The following is a 10,825-nucleotide window of genomic DNA, read 5'->3' on the forward strand; positions in this document are numbered from 1 at the left end:
CAGAATATAAAACTTACATTTAAACCAACTATATCCAGATTATAAGACTCACATTTATGCCAACTATATCCAGATTATAAAACTCACATTTATACCAACTATATCCAGATTATAAAACTTACATTTATACCAACTATATCCAGATTATAAAACTCACATTTATATAAACTATATCCAGATTATAAAACTTACATTTATACCAACTATATCCAGAATATAAAACTCACATTTAAACCAACTATATCCAGATTATAAAACTCACATTTATACCAACTATATCCAGATTATAAAACTCACATTTATACCAACTATATCCAGATTATAAAACTTGCTTTTATACCAACTATATCCAGATTATAAAACTCACATTTAAACCAACTATATCCAGATTATAAAACTCACATTTATACCAACTATATCCAGATTATAAAACTCACATTTAAACCAACTATATCCAGATAATAAGACTTACATTTATACCAACTATATCCAGATTATAAAACTCACATTTATACCAACTATATCCAGATTATAAAACTCACATTTATACCAACTATATCCATATTAGAAAACTCACATTTATACCAACTATATCCAGAATATAAAATTCACATTTAAACCAGCTATATCCAGATTATAAAACTCACATTTATACCAACTATATCCAGATTATAAAACTCACATTTAAACCAACTATATCCAGATTATAAAACTCACATTTAAACCAACTATATGCAGATTATAAAACTCACATTTATACCAACTATATCCAGATTATAAAACTTGCTTTTATACCAACTATATCCAGATTATAAAACTCACATTTAAACTAACTATATCCAGATTATAAAACTCACATTTAAACCAACTATATCCAGATTATAAAACTCACATTTATACCAACTATATCCAGATTATAAAACTCACATTTAAACCAACTATATCCAGATTATAAAACTCACATTTAAACCAACTATATGCAGATTATAAAACTCACATTTATACCAACTATATCCAGATTATAAAACTTGCTTTTATACCAACTATATCCAGATTATAAAACTCACATTTAAACCAACTATATCCAGATTATAAAACTCACATTTATACCAACTATATCCAGATTATAAAACTCACATTTATACCAACTATATCCAGAATATAAAACTCACATTTATACCAACTATATCCAGAATATAAAACTTACATTTAAACCAACTATATCCAGAATATAAAACTCACATTTAAACCAACTATATCCAGATTATAAAACTCACATTTATACCAACTATATCCAGATTATAAAACTCACATTTATACCAACTATATCCAAATTATAAAACTCACATTTAAACCAACTATATGCAGATTATAAAACTCACATTTATACCAACTATATCCAGATTATAAAACTCACATTTAAACCAACTATATCCAGATTATAAGACTTACATTTATACCAACTATATCCAGATTATAAAACTCACATTTATACCAACTATATCCAGATTATAAAACTCACATTTATACCAACTATATCCAGATTATAAAACTTGCTTTTATACCAACTATATCCAGATTATAAAACTCACATTTAAACCAACTATATCCAGATTATAAAACTCACATTTATACCAACTATATCCAGATTATAAAACTCACATTTATACCAACTATATGCAGATTATAAAACTCACATTTAAACCAACTATATCCAGATTATAAGACTTACATTTATACCAACTATATCCAGATTATAAAACTCACATTTATACCAACTATATCCAGATTATAAAACTCACATTTATACCAACTATATCCAGATTATAAAACTCACATTTATACCAACTATATCCAGAATATAAAACTCACATTTAAACCAACTATATCCAGATTATAAAACTCACATTTAAACCAACTATATCCAGATTATAAAACTCACATTTATACCAACTATATCCAGAATATAAAACTCACATTTAAACCAACTATATCCAGATTATAAAACTCACATTTATACCAACTATATCCAGATTATAAAACTTACATTTATACCAACTATATCCAGAATATAAAACTCACATTTATACCAACTATATCCAGATTATAAAACTCACATTTAAACCAACTATATCCAGATTTGCCTGGAATTTGTTCATAGGCTGAGTAACGACGCGGCGTCAGTTTTCGAACTAAATATAAAATGCATCGAACTCTGTGGTCGATTTAGGTCATCTCAAATGTAAAGCGCTTTGTCCTGTTCCTTCTTACCTGATAACCCCATCGTAAAACAGAGACCATAGTTCAATAATTTCATATAGGCCTAAAATGAATGTAATTTCCAAAAGTAGTTACTTACATTCAAGTACCTTATTTACACCTTAAAAATACATAGCAAAGCGATTAGGATTTTAAGCATTGTACATACAGCTTTTCTTACGCGTAAGCTGTTCGTGCACTACTTCATATTGTATTTCATAAAGAAAACTGTTACACTCCATTAAACAACCTACCCACCTTAGTGACGTAACGTATCATGTTGCTCATATAGTTACTTTTAATTCTGCCCTCAATTCCCACAAAGTGCAATAATAATACCACTGCGAGTTAGGCGAGTAGGATCACGAATATTTTCAGATTTTTACCATTTAAGTCTTCTATCGCGAGCTGCGCGAAGCAGCGGAGGTTTGCACACATGGAAGCTTGTAAGTATATATTGATAAATTTTCGTCCTCATTATAATACACACTTCTATAACTCTTTTTATAAACACACCCCACGATTCGCTCGATAAGTTGTTTACAAAATTCCAGTTTTCCGTTCTGTCATTTCACGGATGTTAATTAAATACTAGTATAAACACGCTTGTAATATATGCAGAACTAATGGGACTTATCTCCAAGAAATACTTTTGTGTTCTGATAGGAATATTTTAGAAACCTTATGTGCGTGTCTTTATGTATATATGTATTCAAATGCTTCTTCAACTATGTATGAGCATTGCGTGTGCGTGTGTGTGTTGATAAACAGGAAATAAAATTTCAGACGAAAAAATGAAAACTTTATAGCTGTTATTTTAAATTTAAGCTACTTTGTATACATACATGCACAGGCGCACACATAAGGACACGCGCGCACACACACACACAAATATATATATTTTTTCTATTTTCTATTTTCTGTCCCTGTTTATATCTGTGTTCCTTTCTGTCGAAGATCGTAGGCTCTAAACGTAAAAAGACTTTCTCACTTCTCGATCGTTAAACTAATACATATGTTTGATATTTACACACCCGTCTTCATCTTTTGTTTTTTGTAAATTCACACTATTCGAATACAAAAATATTTTTCTGTTCTATAACACAAAATAGATAAGTATACGAAGTTTGAAAGTCTTTCGCTACCAAAAACACTACGTAAAACATTAATGAAAAATGTGGCCCCCGTTTTAAAAAAGATCCGAATAATGAAATCTAAAAACGCCGTCTAGACTACGCAACCCTCAACTGTTAGTAGCTACGATACCATATTTCTACATTAATAACTCTCCAATCCATGCCAGCATGGAACATAGACATTAAGTGGAATGCCAGTCTCTCATCTAGGAGGGCCTTGAAATCAATGTTACCAACTGGGGACTATGTGTGTCGTAGTGATAATAAAAAGACCCAAAGGAGGTCTGCAACGAAATAATTTTACTCAACACTTTGCAAGTGAATCAGTGGAGGCAAAGATGTGTCTCATTTACTTGACAATTTATGCACCACATTGCAGAAATCACAATGAAAGTATATCTGAAAGGGTAGTCTTACACTGTTGTACCGTTGGATTACAAATAATGCTCATCTGTTATGTTCGGGTTAAAATTTCATCAACATCAAAAATATATGAATTTTCATGGGAGTTATGGCCGTTATGCTTAGAATATAATTTCCAAATTTCATAAAGATCCGTTCAGTACTTTTGACGTAGTTTTGGATAAGAAAACAAATGACTAATGTGTGTGTTTGTGTGCATGTGTTTGTGTGTGATGGGTGTATATATGTATAGATATCTGTATGCATGTATATATATGTATATATTACATGTACATCTATATATATATATATACATCTACACATGTGTATACATATACATGTATGCATATAGATCTATATCTATATATATATATCTATGCATATACGTGTACATATACATGTATATGTATACATATACATCTCTCTTTCTCTCTTTCTCTCTCTCTGAAAGTATCTATCATTACAGTATCGAAATGTGATTGTTTCAGTTAGTGGAATAACGTGTACATATACATCTATATGTATACATATACATCTCTCTCTCTCTCTCTCTCTCTCTCTCTCTCTCTCTCTATCTATCTATCTATCTATCTGTCTATCTATCTATCTCTCTCTTTCTCTCTTTCTCTCTTTCTCTCTTTCTCTCTCTCTCTCTCTGAAAGTATCTGTCATTACAGTATCGAAATGTGATTGTTTCAGTTAGTGGAATAGTTTCATTTTTAAAGTGAAAGTATTTGACATGAGTGTTTTTGTTTCACTTTTGACACGTAATACTTAAATAGTGGAGGAGATATTATGTTGCTGTGGGCTCGAACTCTGCAAGAAGTTAAAAAATTTTTTGACTAAAACACAATTGGAACCCTAAGTAAGGCATCTGTAAAATTTGAATGAAATTGGTTGCGTAGTTCTCGAGTTTTAGGGATTCACACAGACAGACAGACAGACACACATTCTCATTTTTATATATATAGATTACCGGTTTCGATGATGAATCCCATCTTATCATATATTAGTAAAAGTTTATAAAAGTTTGAAGTAAAAAGAGTTTATCTTCTGTTTGGGGGTCAAAATACGTCTGGAATTTTTTCGTTGTAGTCTTCTTTAAATATAGTTTGGTAAAGTGTGCAAGGTATTAGAAAGAGGGTGTAATTGTCTATTGTCTAAAAGCAATTGCTATGGGTTCCTGCCAAGGAAGGGATCTTAAAAGCATTTATTGAATAGGTTTTATGTCCATCTGTGTGTGTGTGTGTGTGTGTGTGTGTTTGCATTGTGTTGAATGTCTTTTCAATATGTTTGGAATTGAGGAGGTGCAATGGCCCAGTGGTTAGGGCAGCGGACTCGCGGTCATCGCATCGCGGTTTCGATTCCCAGGCCAGGCGTTGCGAGTGTTTATTGAGCGAAAACACTTAAAGTTCCGGCAGGGGATGGTGGCGAACCCTGCTGTACTCTTTCACCACATCATTCTCTCACTTACTTTCTGTTTCTGTTGTGCCTGTAATTCAAAGGGTCAGCCTTGTCACATTGTGTCACGCTCAATATCCCCGAGAATTACGTTAAGTGTACACGTGTCTGTGGCGTGCTCAGCCACTTGCACGTTAATTTCACGAGCAGGCTGTTCCGTTGATCGGATCAACTGGAACCCTCGACGTCGTAAGCGACGGAGTGCCAACATGTTTGGAATTGGACCAGCTGTGTGTTGATGGGTGTGTATGTTGCGATGGATGTCTTGTTAAAGAAAGAATAAGGATTTTTCATTCGGTTTGATGATGTTTACTCTTGAGTGTCTCGACCTGTGTGTGTGATGTTTTCATTTTGGGTGTCTCCAGCTGAGTGTATGTGTGTTTGTGTGTATGTGTGTGTTTTTCGCGATGTTTTCCTTTGTGTGTTTATCTGTGAGTGTGTTTCTGTGTGTGCGTTTGTGTATGTGTGCGCAGAGTTGTGTGGGTGTGTGTACAGACGTGTGTGGGTGTGTGTACAGACGTGTGTGGGTGTGTGTACAGACGTGTGTGCGTGTTTGTGATGTCATCTTTTGTATGTGTGTGAGTGTATGTGTGTGTTTTTGTATGCGTGTGTGCAGACATGCGCGTGTTAATTTTTTGCGATGTTTTCTTTTGTATGTATGAGTGTGTGTGTGTGTGTGTGTGTGTGTGTGTGTGTGTGTGTGTGAGAGAGAGAGAGAAGACGTGTGTGAGTGCGTGTATTTTTGCGATGTTTTCTTTTCTGCGTATGTGTATGTATGTATGTGTGTCTTTGCGATATTTTCTTTTGTGAGTATGTGTGTGTATGTGTGTATGTATTTATGTGTCTGCTTGTGCGTGTGTGCCGAACGTGTTTTTTGTTTTGGATATTTTCTTTTGTGTGTATGTGCGTTTGTGTGTGTGTGTGTGCAGTGGGGGGGGGGACGTGTATCCTGGTATTTCTATCCTTGTGCTTAAAAAGGAATATTACTTTGAGTGTGGTTGATATTTGTTGTCGATCTGTTTTGAGTGGGTCTGTAGGATCGTTTTTGATAGTGAGTGTATTGAGGAGGGGTCTGCTGTAGTTGCTATTATGTTGCGGTCCTGTTGGGGTTCTTAGTGGTCTGGGTAGTTTGGGTGGGTCTCTTCCAAAGGTCATTGTGTTTATGCTGTAGTGGTTCTGGTTCCGGTGAGGGCGCTTGTTGTGATTATATTCTATTAAGGGACCTATTGTAGCCCTCAGTGATCCGGGTGTACCTCATCCAAAGTTTAGAGTGTTTGTGTTATAAGGTCGGTTTATGTCATTTCTGGATTTGGGTCTGTGAGAGAAAATTTGGTGAATGTTTATGTTGTAGTTGGGCGTGGCTCTTTCTTCGGTTGTAGTTGGGTGTATTTCGTTTGGGTGCGTATGTTCTTTATGCATTACCAAACCGAGTTGCCGATTTTGACGTATGGGGTATCAAAATATTCAGTATGCATTTGGCTACCAACTAAATTATATTTTCATTCACGAATTTGTATTACAAAAATTTAATATTATCATTTTTCTTTTAATCACCTATCGTAAACGACATTTTTTACCATTTCCACAACCACAACGACGATGTCATCACATTTTCTATATGTGTGCATTCTCGCGTTCACTACATACGTTAGGCCGATGACTGACAAGTATATGTGTGACGGTGTTTGTGCCTGTCAGTATGCATACCTTTTTGTGACTTCTGATACGCACACACATCTAAAGACATAGACAGACACACTCAGGAACAGAGATAGGTATGAGGTGTACGTTGATGTATATCTGTGTGTGTGTGTGTATCTAGTGTATGCATGTAACTTTACCCAACAGTGAAACGCACTGATATTGAAAGTTACAACGACCAGGTTTCATTAGAAAGTGAAAATAGTTTCACACTTTCAATTTGAACCAAAATTACAGTGTTCGATTACGAGACTGACAATGTGTGAAAAATTAAAGTAATGTATTTTCCGAATTAGTCACATCTGTATTATAATAAAGAAAGCTGCGGCGATATAGCCGCTGCTTATTATCTATCTACCAAATAAACTATGCTTTTCACTCAACAACTCTTTTTTACAACTAAAATAACATCGGCAACTACGTTGGGTCGCACAAATTTGAGGTCATTTTCGGATAATATTTGAATTTGCTTCTAATGTTTCACTTTCGGCCGATGTTTCATGCATGCGTAGAATTCTACTCAGACAAACATTTATGAAATTGTACACACAAATATTGTATTAAAATAAGCCACAACCAAGAAAATTGCATTGAAATACATCCTTTTCTCTATATGTTATGGGTTAATACAATCTCTCTCTTTCTCTCTTTCTCTCTCTCTCTCACACACACAAAAATGATGTATGCATATGTATTTATGGCTGAAGGTAAAGAATAAGCACACCCGGTGTTTAGGGTTAGCTTACGCCGAAAACGGGTGGTTCTGTGTATTTTAAAAGCAAACAATATTTTAATTAAGCTTAAATGATAGAGATCACTTCGAGGAATTTCATGGTATCAATCTTATGTAATGAAGTTTTAAAAGAAAAAGGTGATGCGTGTTTGTTCGTCAAATTTGAGGTTCTATAATTTTTTATGAATATAGTTCTATAAGGGGACTTTTAATATATGCCACCGGTTTCATTGAGGTAAAGAAAGAATTATCAACGGCACCGCTAATTGACCTGTTATTAATTAACATAATAGCATAGTCTGTAAAAAACACGGATTACATGGAAGAATGCAAGCAAGAGAAATATTTTGAAGAATTATTTTGTATAACCTATTTTCAAATTTCTAATTATTAATTAATAATTTTAAATTTAATCGTTTTATAATGCAAAAAATACTTCAGTTGAGTTATTAATTTTTAATAGAAGAAATAACTTGTAATAAAATATTTAGTTTTGATAAAGGCTAATATTTTCTAAATCTAAATATTTTATTTGAAATTTTATCCTTAGCTGCAATATTTTAAGTAAAAATTTTCTTTTTCTGTACTTTACTAGATGTAATAAGTTGTCCTGAACTTTTGCAAGTGTAATAATTTGTCCTATATTTTTCCAGATTTATAAACTTATGAATATTATTCAGTTTGCTCGTATTTTTCCATGTTATGTCCACACACACACACACACACACACATATGTATGTATGTATGTATGTATGTATGTATGTATGTATGCATGTATGTATGTATGTATGCATGTATGTATGTATGCATGTATGTATGTATGCATATATGCGTGTATATATATATATATATATATATATATATATATATATATATATATATATATATATTCTTTTACTTGTTTCAGTCATTTGGCTGAGGCCATGCTGGAGCAGCTCCTAAAAGAGTTTTAGTCGAAACACTCTACCCTTATTCTAAGGGTTTCTTTTGCCGAACCGCTAGGTTAAGAGGATGTAAACAATTGATAGTGGAGATACAAACACAGACACGAAGACAAACACATATAAATATATACGACAGGACTTTTTTCCAGTTTCCATCTATCAAATCCACTCACAAGATTTCGGTCAGCTCGAGGTTATAGTAGAAGACGCCTAACCAAGTTGCCACGCAGTGGGACTGTACCCGGAATCATGTGGTTGGAAAGCAAGCTTCTTAACACACAACCACGCCTACGCCTATATATATATATATATATAATCAAAATAAGCCACAAGGATATCCAAAGTTAAGTACCATATTCACCTTGAATCTATATATATAAGGAATCTTCCTGATAAACACTTGTTTATTTTTGTTATTGCCTGTATCCTATGAGCATGATATGCTTGCATATGCATGCCCCAGGTTAGCATAAGTAATTCATACCGGTTGTAAAACGGATATTCTTATCCTTTAGACTGCTATTCCAACCGCTAACTCTACTAACCTACATATATATATATATATATATATATATATATATATATATATATATATATATATATATATATATATATATACATAGCCTGCATAGATGGGGTTTGCGGGAAGACTAGCTGTGTAAAATTTGTAGAGAAAATGACACCCTGGAGCACATCTTAGCAGGGTGCTGTATAGCACTTTCTCAAGGCAGATATAAATGGTACTGTAATAGGGTGCTTGCAACACTTGCTCGCACTCTGTATCAGGAAAGGCGCAAGAAATATCATCGCCAAGGGAAGGAAACAGAAGCAATTAAGTTTGTGAAAGATGGAGAGAAAGAGACCGAGAAAATCAGCAAAAATAATACACGGCTCGCTACAAGGATCTCAACCATGGGTTATGGAAGTGGACTTCGGTGAGAGATTGCAGTTTCCCCAGGTTGTCATTACAACCCTGAGGCCAAGTGTGGTCCTATGGTTTGAAACGGCCAAGAAAATTATCGTGATTAAACTAAAAGAGGGATGCGATAAGGACCATGAACAGAAGCGTGCTAGATATGAGAACCTTCTGCAGGATTGCAGATAGAAGAGATGGCAGATATAGCTCTTCCCAGTTGAGGTTAGCTGTAGGGGATTCGCTGCTCAGTCAGCATGGAGAATGCTTACAGTAATTGAAATGAGAAACAAGAAGCGAAGGGTGGCTGTGCGCAGAATGAGAGAGGTAGTTAAAAGAGCTTCTTGTTGACTCTGGAGTAAGAGACTAGACTTTGGAAGACAGAAGATGAAGTGCAGTGACTTGGCCACCTCTGCCGACTTACTTAATCACTTGACTCCTGGACACCCATTCATATTCAAACCTGAGTCATGAGAGGTGCGACATGACTCTTATGAAGAAAGTATTCATATCTTGGCAATTGCTTTGTCGTTCATTTTCTATTGGACTGATTTATCTTATTCAATTATGGAATTGCAACATACACAAAAAAGTTAGTTATGTATACCAACCACAATTTTTAGGTATAAATTACTGTTCATACTTATATGCGTATAACAGTAATATCCACCCTTAGGGGTCAGCCACATTTAAGTGGCAAATATACTTCACCTTATCGTGCAGTTACTGTTAATACCTCGTTCAGAGATTTAACATTGCTTGTTTTCACTTTTTCGAGATCAGTGAATAATTTCACTGGAAAAAGTTATATATATTTGCAAAGGAATATCTTTCGCATCGAAGGTCGGCAATTGTCGTACGCTGAGGACGGAAAAATACCCAGAAACTCGAGTCCGTACGTATCGCAGATCAAGATGGGAAGGATAACTTCCCTTTGCAAATACAGACAGGACACAGATGTGTGTCGATAGCCAGCTGGAGGAGATGTTCCCCTGGGGCTAAAAGCAACAGTAACATCCACCCTTAGGGGTCAGCCACATTTAAGTGGCAAATATGCTTCACCTATATATATATAGTTTTAGAGAAAAGAACCAAAGTTCATGAACTCATCTATGAAAATCACATATAGAAAAATTAATGAGTAAATGCACGATAAATAAGTATAATATAATACAAAGTAAAAATCATAAGATTATCTTAATATAATTAGCTGTGTATAAAATGAAATGACTCTGTAACGGCATGCTTGCCAAAAACACTTTAGAGCTTCATGAGC

General features: G+C 34.2%; 1 protein-coding gene across 2 annotated transcripts in view; it reads left to right on the forward strand.

Moving 5' to 3' along the window:
- The first annotated feature begins 2,249 nt into the window (after window positions 1-2,249).
- LOC106884204 (uncharacterized) overlaps window positions 2,250-10,825 on the forward strand; it is a 20,034-nt gene continuing 11,458 nt past the window's right edge. Inside the window, exon 1 of one of the 2 annotated variants that reach the window (XM_014935452.3) lies at window positions 2,250-2,705. In XM_014935452.3, coding sequence (XP_014790938.1) covers window positions 2,696-2,705 — 10 coding nt within the window. In that variant the 5' untranslated portion in view covers window positions 2,250-2,695. The remainder of the gene's footprint in view (window positions 2,706-10,825) is intronic. The other variant, XM_052975775.2, reaches the window with a different exon arrangement.

Source organism: Octopus bimaculoides, chromosome 2, assembly GCF_046866305.1.
Source record: "Octopus bimaculoides isolate indiv1 chromosome 2, ASM4686630v1, whole genome shotgun sequence".
Lineage (NCBI taxonomy): Eukaryota > Metazoa > Mollusca > Cephalopoda > Octopoda > Octopodidae > Octopus > Octopus bimaculoides.